Source organism: Microtus oregoni, unplaced genomic scaffold (assembly GCF_018167655.1).
Source record: "Microtus oregoni isolate MIOR12 unplaced genomic scaffold, Mior012 000015F_ref0000493, whole genome shotgun sequence".
Taxonomy (NCBI): Eukaryota; Metazoa; Chordata; class Mammalia; order Rodentia; family Cricetidae; genus Microtus; species Microtus oregoni.
In genome coordinates this window covers 35,634,354-35,652,529 of record NW_024543074.1, presented here as the reverse complement: position 1 = coordinate 35,652,529, position 18,176 = coordinate 35,634,354, and the positions used below count along the sequence as shown (strand labels likewise).

Below are 18,176 nucleotides of genomic sequence, written 5' to 3'. Positions count from 1 at the left end.
AGATCTCTTATGAATTTGTGGCCTGTCTGGTTTATATAGTGAGTTCTAGATCAGCCAAGGCTATATATCAAAGATCTTGTCTCAAAGAAACAAACAAACCCGGGCATAGTGGTGCATGCTTTGAATTGTGGCACTTGGGGAGCAGATGGGTCTCTGTGAGTTCAAGGCCAGCCTGGTCTACATACTGAGCTCAAGGTTAGCCAGAGCTATGTAGTAAGACCTTGTCTGAAAACAAACAAACAAAACCCCCAGATCAACAACAACAAAATACCAACAGCCCCCCCCCCCCCAACCCAATCAAAAAAGGTCTAGGGGTAAGGAGAATTGGAGAGGTGTCTGGCGTAGCAGTTAAGAACACTCACTGCTCTTGCAGAGGATCTGAGTTTGGTTCCCAGTACCCTGTGAGGCAGCCACAACTGCCTGTAACTCCAGCTCCAAGGGAATCTGATGCCTCTAGACTCTGAGGGCGCCTGCACTCACATGCATATACATCACCACACAGACATACACACATGCATTTAATTTTTAAAAATATTATTTAATGTGTATGGGCTTTTGTGTACTATGTGAATGTGTGTTGCCTGAGGAGGCCAGGATGGTGTTGGGTCCCCTGGAGTTACAGATGGTTGTGAGTCTGTGGGTGGCAGGAACATGAAGCTGAAGCATCTGCAAGAGCAGCCAGTGCTCTAACGCACTGAGTCAGCCCCATGACGTTTAGTTTTAATTGTCCATGTCTAGAAACACTTGGGATGACCTCTGGGAACGTCTGTGGGGGAATTGACTGGATGGTCGTGTTAATTGATACAGGAGGACTCAGTCCAACATGTAACACTGTTCCCTGGGTTTGGGTCCAGGGCTCTCTGAGTGGAAAAAGAGCTGAGAGAGAGAGTTAAGCGTGCGTGCATTCCTTTTCTCTCTGCTTTTGACTATGGATATGACTAGTGGCTTTAATTTCCTGCCATCTTGACTCTCCCACAATGATGGACTGCAACCTGGAACTGTAAGCCAAATAAACCCTTTCCCCTTGAAGCTGCTGTTGTCAGGGTGTTTTATTAAAGCCACAGGAAATGAAATGAAATAAACAAATAAATCAATAACAAAAAAAAAAGTAAGAGAGAAGGGAACTGTCTTCTCCTTTCCAGCCCACTGGGAGCCACCTGGATAATCTGGGCATAGAACCAGGGCCTTGCCAGTCTGAGCAGGCAAGCCATTCACTCACCTGTGCTACCTGTAAAAAACTGAGTGCTTCCTCCTCCAGGAAGCCTGCCTCAGCCTGGGCTCACTCGCTGCCTACCATGAGACCTGTTCTGGGTATTGTGTCTTGAGCCCTCTATCTTCTTGGTCTTTAGGACTATAAAACCCTGGAGGGTCTTCACTGCTGCATGGATGAGACAAGGCTAGACTTTAGATTCCCTGGAAAGACATCCCAGAGAATTTTCTGGAAGTGGGTTTTGATGGCCACAACTTGAAGCAATAGTCTTGCCTCAGCCTTCAAAATATAGGATTGCAGAGGTACGCCACCATGCCCAGTTTCCATCCCAGAATACTAGAACTAGAAATTCCTCATGTCCCATCCCCACCTATCCATCTGCAGGCCGTGCTCCCCAGCTCCTACCCCAGGGACCTCCTTTTCAGCATCTCTCAAGTACCTGGAATGACCAAGTTACTTTTCTGGTTTTTAAATCTAGCACGATCTTACCCTTCTTCAAGATGAGTTTACTGACATCCTCCCCCTGACCTGGGCCCTCAACACAGTACCCCAGGAAGGGTATCAGTCAGCAGGGCTGGGGCAGGGCAGACTATAGGGACTGCCACTCACCAGGCCTGTGGCTTCCTCTTCACCAGCCCTCGTTGCCTCCTCCACTGTGAATGAGGGCTAAGGTGGTAGGTCAGCTGCCGGCACAGCTTCTCCATGGCACCCAGCGCATCACCTTCCTGCAGAGGCAATCACAGGCACAGGTCTGGGAGGTGTCCCTGGAGGGCTTGGGAGGGCCCTGATCCCCACTCTAGAGTCCCTGGCCCTCTGGGAAGACCTGCTCTGCTGGCCCCAATGAGCACCTATGGCAGGAGCAGCAGGTACAAACTGTGTGTGTGTTTTGCTGGGAATCAAACCCAGGGCCTCAAACATGCTAAGCAACTACTCTATTGAGTTAATCTCTGAGTCTATGCCTTATGAATTAGTTGCTATCTTTGGAAAATGTTACTTTTTTGCTTTTCGAGACAGGGTTTCTCTGTAGCTTTGGAGCCTGTCCTGGAACTAGTTCTCGTAGACAACACTGGCTTTGAATTCACAGAGATCCTCCTGCCTCTGCCTCCTGAGTGCTAGGATTAAAGGTGTGTGCCACCACCCCCTGGCTGGAAAATGTGAAAATATGACATTTGTATAAAAAGTCTGGACTGCAGGTGGTCTGACCATGACTGGCTGGCACACACCTGTTGAGCTAGACACTGTAGGCCCCTGCCAACTTGTAGTATCCAAAGCCATTCTGTCCACTCACACAACACATCTTACCTATGCTACTAAGAAGCAGGGCTATGGTCATGAACAAAGGTTCTTGTACTTCAAATAAAATAACTTATTTTTACTTATGTCTTTCCCCAAAGTGGGAAAAGAGAAATCTCAGAGGGCCAAATCTCTTCCAGTGGAATCTGCCCATCTACACTGTCTGCTTTATTAGCACTTAGAATTTTTTTTTTTTTTTGGACAGGATTTCTCCGTGTAGCTTTGGAGCCTGTCCTGGAACTCACTCTGTAGATCAGCCTGACGTCGAATTCAGAGATCCTCCTGCCTCTGCCTCCTAGGTGCTGGGATTAAAGGCGCGTTCCACCACCGCCAGGCTTAAAAACTATTTTTATTTTGTGTATGGTTGTTTTGTTTGTATGTATGACTGTGGACCAGATGCATGCAGTACCCGCAGAAGCCAGAAAGGGTCACCAGAGTCCCTGGAACTGGAATTATAGATGATTGTTAGCTACTATGTGGGTGCTGGGAATCGAACCAGGGTTCTCTTCAAGAGCAGCCAGTGCTCTTAATTGCTGAGTCATCTCTCCAGCCCTCTTTCATCAACATTTGAGTTTGTGACCCTGAGTACCACGGACTGAACTGTGTCCCTTCAACAATTATATATTGTTCCCTTTTATATTTTTTCTTTCTCTCTTTTTTTTTTTTGAGATAGGGTTTCTCTATGTAGCCTTGGCTAACCTGGAACTCACCCTGTAGTCCAGGCTGGCCTCAAACTAAGATCTGCCTGGCTCTGCCTCCCAAGTGCTGAGATTAAAGGCATGTTCAATCCCCACTGCCTGGTTCTATGTTGATTTCCTAACACTCAATTCCCCAGAATGTGACTGCATTCAAAGACAGGACATTTAAAGGTAATTAAAGTAAAAATGGGGCAATATGAATGGGCTTTAATCCCACATATCTGGTGTATTTAGAAGTGACCAGGGCACACACATGTCCAGAGGAAAGATCCATGTGAGTGCAGGGAAAAATCCTTCACAAAAGGCCAGGAGGGGCAACGTCTTGGCCTTCTGACCTCTACAGCAGAAAGGGCATTCATTTCTGTCATTTAAGTCACTGGGTTAACTGCAGTGGAAAGACTTAATAGAGAGACACCAACTCCATCTCAAGGACAATCAATTCAACACAGGCCCTGTACCAGATCTAAGCTGGGTGGAGAGGTATGAGTCCCAACCCAGGAACGGGCAAGAGTGTGCTCCTGCCGAAAGATCCAGTGCCGAGGGCCAAGACCCAGAGGGTACTGGGACTCCATTGCAAACCACCAAAGGGAGGTGGTGAGCTTCAACGTACCAAGCAGCACCAGCTTTTCAGTTATGATTACCATCGCCACTCTGCTAATGAAGAAGCAGCCTATGCAATCCTTTAGAACACAGACTTGGGACCAAATAGTGCCGTTCCATGTCCTGGTTTTGTCTGTGGCCTTAAGCGAGTTAACGTGACTTCTCTGTCCCTTCAGCTCTCATCTGTGAAGCAGGGGCAGCAACACTGCATTCACATGGGTTTGGAGGAGTAACCGAATCAGTACTATTCAGGTGCTTTGTACGCAAGTCAAGCTTGCTCACTGAACACAGTCTGCAGCTGTGGGCACATGCAGGCATTCAACCAACCACAGATCAAGAGTACCCAGAAGCTGGGCATGGTGGCGCACACCTTTAATCCCGGCAGAGGCAGGAGGATCTCTGTGAATTTGAGGCCAGCCTGGTCTATGTAGTGAATTCCAGGACAGCCAGGAGAGACCCCACCCAGAAAAGAACTATGTCTGTCCTGAAATAGACTTATTTTTCTGTCATTACTCCCTAAACATTGTAGCACAACCGTTACTCCTATAGTATTTATCTGGGCATGCTCATTGCGAAGGAGGGTGGACACATGTCCTACGCTGCTTTATGAGGGGACACGTGCATTTGATTTACAGGGTCCTGGTGCTCATCCTCCACGGAAAGACCAGCATTGTAACCTGAGCTTCGGTGCTAAAGAACAAAGGTCATTTCTGCCTGGGCTCACATGTAAACTTGTTTTGTGTTTTGTGTACGTGTGTATGTTTTGTTGTTTTCGAGGCAGGGTCTTACTGTGTAGCCATGGCTAGTCTGGAAATCACTATGTAAACCAGGCTGGCCGCAAACTCACAGAGATCTGATCTGACTGCCTCTGCCTCCCGGGGTGAGGAGTACTAGTGCTGACTGGTAATGGTGACACCTGACTTTGGTGGCAAAAGAATTGGATATGAGGCTAGGACATGACACAGAGATGCCACATTGAGAGTTCATTTCCCATCTTGGATTCCCGGGGTATCTTAGAAAACGGGTGCTAGTGGTGAGTGGGTGGGTCCCCCGGCGGTGGATTAACTTTATTTTTAGTTAGTGTACAAAATAATAGGTTTCATTATGACATTTTCATACACACATTATTACAGCTTATTCATACGTTCTCCCCTAAGGCTTTCCTCTGACCCTCCTCCTCCCACTTGCTGGTCCCTTTGTCGCTTGAACAGCCCCCTTCTGCTCTGACGACATACACACTCTGGGAAAACCGCAGTGTTGTCTGTCTTCACTCCCATTCCCTTGCTTGTTCCCGACTGCTCCCTGCCTAGCATTCCTTCTTCCTGGATCCTAGTCCTGCAGGGAGAGCGATTCCCTTGTGCAGTCCGTGGAGAAGCAAGGGCTCAGGGGCCTTAAGGACCGGAAGAGCCAATGGATGGGATTGGGGGCACGCCCAGCTTCATTTTAGGATGCTTTGGAACATAACTGTTGCTAGTTTCCAGAAGAAACCCACCCAAAGCCCACAGCAGAGCTCCTCTGCTTTGGCTCCTCCTCCAATCAATTTCCTGGGTTTTGGAATACCCGAGGCCGCGCCCGCTCCCGCAGTTGTCCAAACTTGAGGAGCTCAGGCAGTAGAATCTTAAGAGAACAAAGGCATAAAGAGAGCTGGTAGTGTACGGTGTCGGCCACAAGAGGGCAGCCGAGCACAGGGCGAGGCTGCTGCTGCCAGAGGGAGTTGGAGTCAACCTCAGCCTTCTCATTGGCTAAACAGGGACAATAGCTGAGCTCGCCAATTAGAGTTGAGAGTAACTGTAAAAAGCACAGGGATTAGTTCCCCTCTGCTTGCCTGAACTAGATACACCATGGGTCTTTTGTTGTTTTGTTTCTGTGGTGCTTGGGATCCACTCTGGCCTCAGATGGCAGGCCTACACTAGCACTGGCCACGCTTCCTGCCCTCAACGTTTACCTAGCATCTAGAAATCGTTAAGCATCTCCTTCCTCCACTGGGGCACAGTCCCACCGCTCCCATTAAGGAACAGAGGTGCACAGTTAAACACACAGTCCAGATGTTGCCCCCTAGCTCCTACCAAGCTACCCACTGCACTCCCTTCCTTACGAACCCGCCCTTTGCATATTCATTCAAGGTGCTTTCATCCTCTGCCCAGCTCCTTCCCTTTCAGGCTCCTTAAAGGCCTTCCAGAGAATAGGATCGAGTGGGGCTGGCCCAGAAGACAGTGTGTGCATATATGTGTGCGTGTGTGCGTGTGTGTGTGTGTGTGTGTGTGTGTGTGTGTGTGTGGTGGTGGTGGTGGCTGAAAGAGAACCCAGCACAGCAGGGAACAGTGAAAATGAGCCGTCTTGTAGGGACTGGAACCTGGACAAGTGAACAGGGCCTGTGGGTAGTCATATTCCCTAACCATGTGGGAGGGTGGGAATGAGCCCCGCGAAGAGAAACTGTAATGGAGCTGGGGGGGATGGACAGACTCGCTCAGTAGTCCCAAAGCCTCCATAATGCTGAGCTGCCTCTGGGTCCACAAGACGCTGGACTGCGTGGGTGTCTGCTGGTTGCGATTAGCCATGCAGAAGGACTGTGGAATACTCCCAGCAGCTCTTCCTCCCACCCACGGCAAAGGAAGAAGAGGCAGCCCAGCACAGTTGGCAGGACTCCAGCACTGCAGTCTCTCCAGAACTGCCCAGTGACACTGTCCTGAAACACTGGGGGAGGATGTTTGAGGGACTTCCCCAGGATCTGTTGGAAAGAGGCTCAGGGGCTCAAGGCCGACCTCCAGCCTTCCCTGGTCTCTCAACGGACAGGCGCCATCTGCCACCTTCATTCCCCAGGCGCCTCTATAGCAGCACCTAGGACCCCAACAACCCTGTCTGCCACTCAAAGGCTTCCCTCATTCATAAATGTACTCACTCATTAATCAGATCCGGCCTGCTTCCCTTACTATACACTGGACGCTGTTTAGGTGACTGCCTGCTCATTTTCCTTGGCCACCCTCACCCCAGTCTGTTTTCTGTCCTTCTCTGCTTACAGGGACTGTCCTGAAAAGTATATCACCAGGTTCTCCTGTCCCTGGTTTCTAGCTGGGCTCAGTTAATGGGAACAATCGAGGGTCAGGAGGAACAAAGGGCCAAGTCATCTCATCCAGCATGTGCAGAGCCTCCCAGACCACCCTGCCCTTGGCTCCCGGGAGCCAGCTCCACGCAGTCTCTTTCCAAGATTTATCAGAACCGTCTCGGGGATCAAGAGAACAGAAGGGCCAGAGGGATGGTATGTGAATTCTAGGACAGGTATCCTGGCTAGCTCTGTGATATGGGACACTCACCAATCCTGGGGCAACACCCACAAGGTAACAAACCGAGGCCCCGTGGTGTGCATTAACAAGCGCCAGTCAAGCCCGGCACTTAGAGCCTTGGATGTCTGCCCTGCAGAGACTGTTTAACAACAAATGTTTGCTCTGGGCTTTTGTTTTACCTACTTGTTTTAAATTAAGTTTTTTTTTATGTCTGTGTGTATGTATGAGGACGAGCGTGTGGGTGCATGTGAATGCCATGGCACACGCACGGCGGTCAGAGGACAATGGTCAAGGCACCTGATCGTCATTCCGGCAGAGGTGACCGGGGAAGTGGAAGCAGCTAGTCTAACACGCTTGGCGAAATTCTAGGCCAGTGAGAGACCTTGTTTTCCACAAAAGGTAGAGGTGTCTGCGAAGAGCAAGCACCTGAGGGTCCCTCGGTCTCTATGAGCCCATGCACACAGGTGCAGGCATGCATCTGGACACAAGCTCACATCTCACCCCTTCATGCATGATTGCACGCTCGAACACGCACACGCACATGCACAGATTCACAATGGAGCATGCTGCTTCCTGCCCGTTATAAGACAAAACTGTGAACAGGATGGATAGATAATCCTTTGAGTATTTTTTTTTTTTTTTTTTTTAAAGACAGGGTCTCTCTCTCTGTGGCTCTGCCTGACCTGGAACTTGCTATGTAGACTGGGCAGATTGTGAACTCACAGAGATCCGCCTCTGGTCTACACTCCAGAGCTAGTAGTACAGGCTTAAGTCGCTGTTCTAGTGGGTGAAAAGCGAATGTGGGCTCATTAGGATCTTACAGACCCACAAAAGGCCACACACTGAAGACATGGTCCTCAGCTTGGTGCCACTGGGAGACAGACCTTTAGGAGAGGCGTCCAGTGGGAGGCGCTAAATCACTGCAGGTGTGGTTTGAACCAGCAATGTCCACCTGCCGCCCAGGCTCCTGTTTTGAATGCCTGTTTCCCAGCTGGTGGGAACATTTTGGTTGTGGAACTTTTAGGAGATGGGCCCTAGTTAGTAGAAGGTCTCTAGAGGTTTTTGAAGATGACGGCCTAGTCCCTGGTTCTAGCCTTTTTCTGGTCCACCATGATATGAACAGACTCCCGTAACAGTTGGTGGTCTTGTGATACCTCTGTCTACACATCCAGGCCACAACATGAGCATCTAGGAGAGTTTGATACAAAGACCTACGAGAAGGGAGCCCAGCCAACCCTGCGTCAGTGCAGGCGGCTCGGGTGGGGCTGCCTTCTTACCAGATCGGATGTCCTTTCCTTCTCTGTCCCACCCACACCTGGGGGAGTCCCAGAGCATCCAAGACTGGCCCTTGAACCCCCAGCAGGGCTGGCCCATTCTGCTGCTTCAGAAATCCTGCTCAGAGAGCAACCCTGCTGTTTTCTTTTTCTTTTCTTTCTTTCTTTTTTTTTTTTTTTTTTTTTTTTTTGAGACAGGGTTTCTCTGTGGCTTTGGAGCCTGTCCTGGAACTAGCTCTTGTAGACCAGGCTGGTCTCGAACTCACAGAGATCCGCCTGCCTCTGCCTCCCGAGTGCTGGGATTAAAGGCGTGCGCCACCACCGCCTGGCAACCCTGCTGTTTTCTAAGACCGGGCCCGTGGGGACCACATTTTATCTGCCGCTGTCTCCCTCAACTCTCAATGGACATGACGATAATTTCTCAACTATTATTTGAAGAGCTCTATTACCCATCACGCCTCTCATCTTTGGGCAACTAACTTCCTATCCTAGAAAAGATATGTCAACTGCAGGGCTTCCTCAGAGGCCCGTTTCTAGTACTTTCCTGGTCACCAGGGTTCCGGCTTCAGCTACTTGGTACCCTGTGGCTCTTGGCACCAACTAGCTCCTCTCCCAGGCCACCAACCCTCACGACTGGCTTTTCTTGCTGTCTCATACTGGACTCATAGCTTCTCTGCCTGTCTTGATCGACTCTGCCAGTTTGCGTCCCCTACAGCCAGCCCCCCTCCTCTCTAGATCTGGGCACCAGACAGTTCCAGCAGTCAGAGAGAAGGTCCAAAAGGAAGCCACAGATGGGGGTAAACCTCAGAAGTTTCCCCTGAGCAGAGATCCAACTCCCTGGGCAACCATGGTCAGGTCTGTGCCATCTAGAAAGCGGTCCAGCTCACACTGCAGGACCTGGCTGCTTCAGACCACAGCTGCCTACCGGCTTGGGGCAGTGGATGTAGCGGGCCAGGCTGATGATGAGGTCGTGTGTGATGGGGTCCACCAGGTTCCGGAAGCTGGCGTAGCGATACAGCACATCATCCAGCGAGGTTGACTCCATGCCCAGGTCCTGAAAGAGAAGAGAACGCCCAGAGGTCAGGAGCATCCAACTTACCTTGAACATTTCCCTCTCGGGAACCTTCTACTGCAGTGTCTTAGCCATTAACTTCAGGGAGGGTGAGGAAGACACTACTCCCCCTCCCACATGGGGTACCGCACTCCATCTACAGAACTTCCCCCGGGGCTCAAGGATGGCTGACGCATGGCCAAGAGTCGCAGGATCCAGGAATCCTGTTTCTACTGTTCTGGGATGCTGGACTTTCTGAGATTCTTATACAATGCCAGGAACAGGCCAGTCCAACACTCTCCCAAGTTTGAGCTCACAGCTCAGGGATAATGAAGCAGACATGGTCCACCTGGGGTTGTTGGATTAGGCACTAAAGTTGCTAGGCTTTGAGTAGGAGGCGGGATAACTGGCCAAGCTCTGGGAGAGGGGCCTTCTTGTCATTTGGTGGGGTAGTCTAAACTTCTTCAGATATCTTTCTCAGGTCTATAATCTTGGAAACACCTTAAGGAAGGCGCAGCCAATCAATAAATCTGGATCTGCAGATGAAGAAATAGAGGCTGGCTTCCTACATCGTTTCTGTTTGGGGAGGGGGTGGGCCCAGGCCTCAGTCCCCACTATGTTTTGCAAGGCCTGCTCACTGCTCATCCACTGCTAAGGGTGAGCCAGGCCAGTGACGATGGATACAGGACAGAAAGGGGGCTGTGGGTTTTGGTGGTTGCACCTGAGAGCAAAGAATTCGCCATGGATCCGGAGGGGCCAGGGCACCAAGCCCCGTCTCCTGTAGGGCACTTCCTAGAGTATTCTCTATCTCCCAGGGTTAAGAGCCAGTTTGGAGAGCTCTGCCTTCCAATGGGCAGGCACCAGGCTTGGGGGCAAGCAGAGCGCTATGTGCCATGTTCACCGTCAGTCTGCTTGGCACCCAGTGACACAAGGTGCCGTGTGGCTGAGCGCAGGGCCTTCTGACGAGCTGGCTGGCAACTGTAACACTTGCCTTGGCCCCTGTCCTCTACCTGTTTAACCCCTCAGGCGCGATGCAGCCCCTCAGGTAATCTACCTAACAGCTCCAGGCCCGTGCCCCCTCTGTATAATGGAGACAGTGATCCTGGCATCAGAAATCGGTGAAGGAAACAGAGCTAAGCAACATGTGCTGCGCTTCTGGCAGAGACCTGTGTCCCCTGTGATTCCCCCAAACCCCTCCTGAACCCCGTTTGCTCTTCACCCCTTCCCTGCCACACCTGCAGCTCCTCTGACCCACAGAGCCATCTGAGAACGTGCGGAAAGCCCTGCAGCTCTTGAGAAAATACAGCCGTCAGGGCAGGACGCGGGGACCTTGGCTACCAATTCCCTGTTGGCCCTGTGTCAGAGGGTGTGCTGGGCTGTGCAGTACTCTAGGACTATTCCCCGGGAATGAGGAAGACACACCTCTACCCTGACTGTGGTCCAAGGGCCTTAGCCTAGCGATCACCTCTGCTTATGGGTCAAGGCTCCCTTCTTGGGGACAGGAAGCAGAGGAAAAGGGAGAGCATGGTAGTGATCCCCAGGACTAGAGGCTAGGCTCACAGCTAAGGGAAGAAACACAGGGGTATGGGGATCTTTCTTTTCTTTTTCTTGCCCTTCCTCTCCTTTAGGGCAGCCCAGGTTGGCCTCAAACTTGCAACCCTCTTGCCTCGGTTTCCCAACTATATTGGGAATAAAGGCTTTGCCCAGCGAAGGGTTCTCTCTTCCTCTGTCCTGCTCCCCTTTGATGACGTAATGCTAGTGTCTGTCCCTCACCCGTGTATATCTGTCCCTGGGGTGATTCACACCTAATGCTCTCAGGCCCCTGTAGATCCCTTGGCTTACTTAGCAAGAGATCCCCCCCCCACACACACTTGGGATGTATTTTTTTTCTTCCTATGAAATGGACAGGTTACAAAAGTTAGCAAACTGTGTGCTGAGGTCCTGGGGTTGGCAGGGAGTGCTGAGGGAGGCAGAGAAGCTCTTGGTCTCAGACAAACGAATAAAACTATTGCCAAAGAGTTCGAAAGTGGCTTCCCGCCCTCTGTGTGGTCACACTGGGTCCTATCTCTGCAGGCCCCCCCACATTCCAGGCCATCATATTCTTGGAAAGACTAAGACATACCACTGGTTAACCCAAAGACTGTGCAGTCCTGCCTTGGTGCAGACTGCGCCTCTCAAGGGCCTACTCTGGGCTGTTTCCTCTACCCCTCAGCTCAGGAGCCCTGTGACTGACAGTGGCTAGCTCTTTGATGGGAGAGGATGCCCCCACCAGAAGTGGGCGTTTGGGTAACTGAGGCACAGGGTAATATCTTCCCAAAGAATTCCAGCTGGGGTGGAGCTTCCAAAGGTCTAAAGGCTACAGCTGGAAACATTAGCCTGGGGCCGGACACAAACTTTCTTTTTTGTTCTTTATTGCTTGCTTGATTTCCGGCTGCAATGGTGTCCAAGGACGCTGGTGCCACTTCAGGGCAAACCCTAGTATCTGGGTCTCTTCTCTAGGTCTCTCCCTCTAGCACGGTGCATTGGGGACTTTTGAGTCATGGTCCATAAACTGGACATGAGGGAGAGAAGCTAACTAGCCCCTCGGGGTGTCTCAGGTGACTGCAGTTTGGGCCACAGCCCTGGGGAAAGCAGCTCCCCTGACTGTAGGCACGAGGACACCAGTACTGTGAGAAGGTATTGGAAGAATCAAATCCAGAGGTGGCCCCTGCAGGTGCTAGCTCTGGAGGGGCTGGCTTGCCTTGCACCAGCGAGGTACCCGGGGATCTTATCTTCCTCACAGCAGTGGTGGCTCTAACCAGCACATCTCTAGGAACTGTGTGCACAGATGGCTGCTCACCAGAAAGCCTGGGCGAGTGTTATCCAACAGCAGGCACTGAGTCACTGCTGGGGGAGCTCCGCTAGAAGGGTGTAGCTGGGCTAGCCCCAAGCCACGAACTGCTCCCTGACTTGAAAGGCTGTGTCTAGAGGTGACATCTTAAGGAGGTGGGGCCCCACATGACATGAGCTTGGATAAGGTTTGGGGAACATTCTGCAACGGGACAAGCAATAATAAGCCCACGGCCAAGGCTATGGACTTCCAAAGGGCAAGTATAGATTTATACTGGAAGTCAGAGCCTTTAAAGCCCTTGGGAGGAGCCCGAGATCCTTGAGAAATCCGAGGCTCTTCAAGGGCCTCTTCCAGTGACGTAACCTGTTACCCCACGCCTTCTGCACAGATCCCAGGCCTAACAACCTGCTGTGACAGCCGGCACGCAGCAGCTGCAGCCCTGGACACCAGCTGCTGCTAGGGAGCAAGGCACCAGACACTCGCAACAGGAAACAGTCTTCTTATGCCTTTATTTTCCTTCGGAAAATTCTTGTAAAAATCTATTTCTCTCATATGTAAATTTGTTACCAATTTTTAAAAAAATATAAAGAAGCAGCTTTGATGAGATGTGATCCACATATGATTTACTCATCTATAGGACAGAGTCTGGGGCTGAGGCATGGCTAGCGGCAGATTGTATGCTCAGCATGTGTGAGGCCCTGGGTTCAATTCTCAGCAACAAAAAAAGAAAAAGATTCAGTGGCTTTTAGCATGTTCATTCGTGCAATAGATTTCAGAACATCTTCATTACCAGGAAACGCTGTAACCACTACCCTGTTCCCAATTCTCCCTTCTCAGGCACAGGGCAATCACCTACCTGCTTTCTGTCTCTATGTATTTCCTATTCTGGACTTCCTTCTCCTTTTGTTGTCTAACTGTAATTATAGATCTTTCCAGAAACATTGCCCTCTTTTTTATTGCTACTAATTTTAAATTAACAAGCAAGTCCTTTAGAGCCCTTCAAAAAAAAAAAAAAGAGGATTTACTTAACTTAACCAGGCATGGTGGCACACACCTTTTATCCCAGTCCTCTGAATTCATGGCAGCCTAGTCTACTGAATGACAGTCAGAGATACAGAGAGAAACCCTGCCTTTAGAAAACTAAACAACCCACCAAATAGTTACTTATTTTTATTTTATGTGAACGAGTGTTTGCCTGAATGTATGTGTACTGCATGTGTGCCTGGTACTAGCGAGGCCAGAGGCCAGAGGAGGGAACTGGGGGTACAGTCAGTTGTGAACCTCCACGTGGGTGCTGGGAGCTGAACCCAGGGAAGGCTTTGACTGCATCTTGAAAAACCCCTCTGGACATATGGCTAGCTTTGCCCCACCCTCCAGTGAAGTGCCTGGCCTATGTGGGCATGGATTATGTGGTGGTACAGTGGAGAGGGGGCCATGCCCACAGCTGGTGTCTGCGAGTAAAAACATTTTCAAACCAAGGGTTAGGACCCTAGCCTTTCCACCTGAGAGAGCTCGCAACATGGGGACAAGGAGCCAGGAACTTGCCTCCCTGTATTTTCTGTTGCTATAACAGAATGCCCGAGTTTGTTTAACTTAACAAGAAATTTATATTTAGCTCATGTTACTAGAGACTGGGGAGTTCAACGCAGGGTGGTCACACTTGGCAAAGGTCTCCCACTCTGTTGTGACACTGCAGACAGCATCACACAGCATGAACCCGAGCAGATAAAGCACTGACCCACTTTGTAACAACCTGTGCGTGAGAGAGAGAGAATCCATTCCCGTCTGTGAGAGAAATAGTAAAAGCTCTTTAATGTCAACACTCGTCTGGGCCAGCGCATTCCTTCTGCAGCCCGTTACTATAACTGGGGCTTCAGATCTATAAATGGGGGCTGTCATTGTCACACTTATTTCCCCCCACTTCGCATGTGTGTACGACATGCTTTTGCATGTGTGTGGGTACATGAGCACCGCATAAGGCTGGTGTGAGCCAGCGCCTTTGCCCTCCCACCTGTGCACTGAGGCAGGCTCTCTCAATCAAACCCAGAGCTTGCTGAGATGGCTGGTCTTGGGATCTGTCTCTGACATCTGAGGCAGGAATTGCAGGTTGGCTGACACACCTACCCCATAGTTTTTTTTTTAAATATTTATTTATTTACTTATTATGTATACAATATTCTGTCTACATGTATGCCTGCAGGCCAGAAGAGGGCACCAGACCTTATTACAGATGGTTGTGAGCCACCATGTGGTTGCTGGGAATTGAACTCAGGACCTTTGGAAGAGCAGGGAATGCTCTTAACCACTGAGCCGTCTCTCCAGCCCCCTGCCCCATAGGTTTGTGGCTGTGGTGGTTTGGGTGAGAATGGCTCCCATCGGCTCATGTGTTTAAATACTTGGTCCCATTGGTGGAACTGTTTGGGAAGGATCAGGGGTGTGGACTTGTTGGAGGAGATGTGCCACTGGGGGGCAGGCTTTGAGGTTTCAAAAGCCCAGGCCACACAAACCTAGTTAGCTCTCTCTGCCCGGTAGTTGTGGATTCAGATATAAACTCTCAGCTACTGCTCCAGAGCCATGCCTGCCTGCGCCAACCATGTTCCTACCATGACAGTCACGGGCTCTAACCCTCTGGAACTGTGAATCCCAAATCAAATGCTCTATTTTATAAGTTGTCTGTGTCACAGTGTTTTGTCATAGCAATGGGAACCTGACTAAGACAGTGGGTTTCTGGGGATCTGAACTCCTAGTTCTTAATGCCTACAGGACAGACATTTTTTTTAAAAGAACAAACACTTTTTAAAAATATTTATTTATTATTTATTATGTATACAATAGTCTATCTGTGTGTATGCCGAAGGCCAGAAGAGGGCACCAGACCTTATTACAGATGGTTGTGAGCCACCATGTGGTTGCTGGGAATTGAACTCAGGACCTTTGGAAGAGCAGGCAATGCTCTTAACCACTGAGCCATCTCTCCAGCTCCCAGCACAGACATTTTAACAGAGCCGCCTCCCTGGCTTCTATTATTGCATTGGTGTTACTTTAAATGTGAACGTAGCATGCTGACTAAAACTGGCGCTGGATACTCAGTTGTGCACTCACTGGCACCAGAGCTCAGCACTGGGCTTGCACACTCCCCATTGCTTCTTGCCCACAGTCACCCAGCACCCATTCCCCTCCCAGTAGGCAGAGGGCTCTTCCTGACACAGACGATGAAACTTCCGTTATGTCGAAGTCATACCTGAAGACAATGAGGCTCAACAGAAACGTCAAAATGTCAGGTATTTGGCCACCCGTGGGTATTCAGTAATGCAGACCCCTGAGGCTGTTGCAGTTTTGTTTCTCCAGCTACTTTTCCAACACTAGGATTGTATAGGCCCGACGCTGACACACTCAACCCTAGCTGTGTCTCCCAGGAGGCCAAGGACAGCTGGTATTGTCGTGACGCTCTCTCAGTCATCAAGTAAGCATCCCATTCGCGATGATCTCAAATTTCTAGAACATGTCCCGACTCTCCATCTATCCCTACTGTCCCACAGCTTCTCAGTGCTCACCCCTGCCTCCCAAACCCTAGTCACTCAGTTTTCTGCTCAATAGAAACCGACCTGTCTTCTTTGTAGATCCAAGACACCCTGCCCTCCATAAGGTCCCCAGAAGTCATGAGCACTGGGAAGAAGGAGAGAAGCTGGGCCATTGGTGTGTTCCTGGTAGGAATGTGAACTGGGGTGGCCGCTGCAGAAAGTGGGATGGCAGTTTCTAAAAGATTAAATGCAGGATTATCATAACATCCAGCAAATTCCATGTCTGGATACACAGCCAGGAGAGTTGAGGGCAGGGTCTCGTAGATACTGCACACTCACAAGAGAGGAAAGGGAACATTAATGTGAATGCCATAAGCTAGCGATGGAAGGGGCAAATCCTCTGTGGTCTCCTATGTGAGGCCTCTACAGTAGTTAACAGAGACACCACAGCAGTGGTTGCCTGGGAACGGGAGGGGATTTTGGGACTACAGACCAACAGATGCTGAGTTTCAGCTTTGCAAGGTGAGCTCTGGAGACGAGCTGCATGGTCGGAATGAACTTTACACTTAACTTGAGAGGGGCTGGGCTATGGCTCAGCAGAAGATGATTGCACAGCATGCTAAGGTCCTAGGGTCATCCCTAGCACCACACCAAAACACTAAAGAAGTTAAACTGATAAACTTTATATCATGTATGTTCTGCCTCCATTTGAAAAAAGAAAGTAAGACCCAGGCCAGCAAATATGCACACTATCTTAGGCAGGGAGAAGAAAACACATATATGCCGGGCTTTCTTAGCCTAGTTATTATACGTGGTTGTTAAAATTTCTTTTTCCTTAAGAGTTAAGCCCTTACTGTGTTATTGTTTTCACTGGTCCTAAACTCCTGGACTTAAGTGATCCTCCTGTCTCAGCTTCTAAAGCAGCTGGGATGAAGGTGTGTACTTGATTGGACGTTAATTTTTTTTTCCTGTGTGTTTAATGGTGAATATTTCTCTTCTAAATCACTGTCAAGAGAAAGCTTGGGATCTTTCTATTTACAGTTTTTTCTGCTTCTGCCTTCTAAGGCAAACTGATGTTGGCTCTCAATGCCTCTATGTTTATCTTTTCTGGATAATTTTCCGTAGTTCATGGTCTCAGGGCCTTGCACACCTGAGGTCACTTTCGGTGGTATCACTACCACATCCGTCGTTGCTGGGAAGGATGGGGGTCAACTAGCACCCCAGCTCTCTGTGGTTCTCCTCTGCTCGCTAATCTTCCTTAGCATCTCACTTTGTGCCCCCCCCATCTCTTTTGTCCTTTCCCACAGAGCTCATTTCCTGGGACCCTGCAGTTCAATTTCAGAATCGAGGCTCAGGTTCCATGGTAGTTATCCTATTTCCTTTCCCCACCCCACGTGCTCAGTCCTGAAGGTGATTATCTGGGGACACCTAGGAACTTCAGAATGACCTTCTCCTAGGATGGGAGCCGAGTTCAGCTCTGGCTGGCTAGGCGTTGGGCTGCTGCGACTCTGGTTTGGAAAAGGGACAACTCAGATCTCCACATCAATGGGTGCAAAAATAGGCCAGGTCCAGGGACGTCACAACGTGCCTGCAGGGCATTTTCAGCACTGTGTTGACCACGTGTGAACGTTCTTCACACCCCCCTCCCATCACTCTTCCTGCATGTGGACTTTGAGCCGCTCTTTCTGAAAGGATGCAGACACAGGCATGGGAGGGGAGGGCACCCCCAAAACATCACTCTAAGGCCAATCTCTGACCTGTGGTTGGTGAAATCCTCAGGCTGAGGGAGAAAGTGGCTTCTGACCTTTCTTCAGGAAGCTTGTATCCCTTCCTTCTAGGACCAGCTCTACGAGTTGTCTGTGTATGCAGGGTTCTCACGGTTGGTCCTCTGTTTTGGAGAGGGGCTGTCAACTGAGGTGTGTGAAGGGAATTCTGCAGGAGAAGCCACAGAGGGGACAGCAAGACACTTTCTATTTTAAACCCCAACTCCCTCTCTTCTTTCAAAGGCCTGCCCTGTAGGGAATAAGCTGGCGTCTCCTCCAGGCATGACTCCACAGTTTCTGCATCAACTCAGTGGGGAGAGAGGGGAGGCCGCCACTCTGAATACTAACTGGAGTGGCAGACAAGAGCCCAGATGCCATACGGGGCATTGCCACAGTCTCCTGAGTGCAAAGCTGCCTAACGAGCTTGTGACCAAGCACAGCCCCCCACTTCCCCCACCCCGCAGAAAGAAATTACTGTCCAGAGGACAAACAGGAAGCAGCTAGGCAGACTCTCCTCCAGGCCCAGGGGCACCTAGGGAGGGGACCCGCCAGGGAGACACCTGACTGCAGCCGGTGCCTGAACTCTCCTTCCAGGGGAATCCCGGGGCAGGGGAGGAAATGTTAGGAGCTGTTAGGAAACAGCTCCAGAAGCCTC

General features: G+C 50.2%; 1 protein-coding gene across 1 annotated transcript in view; it reads right to left on the bottom strand.

Moving 5' to 3' along the window:
• Positions 1-18,176, bottom strand: part of Lrrc75a (leucine rich repeat containing 75A) — a 42,499-nt gene that overhangs the window by 3,737 nt on the left and 20,586 nt on the right. The window contains exons 2-3 of the mRNA XM_041665352.1: positions 9,282-9,410; positions 1,820-1,935 (exon numbers count right to left, since the gene is read on the bottom strand). Of these exons, the coding sequence (XP_041521286.1) occupies positions 1,820-1,935; positions 9,282-9,410 (245 nt within the window). The remainder of the gene's footprint in view (positions 1-1,819; positions 1,936-9,281; positions 9,411-18,176) is intronic.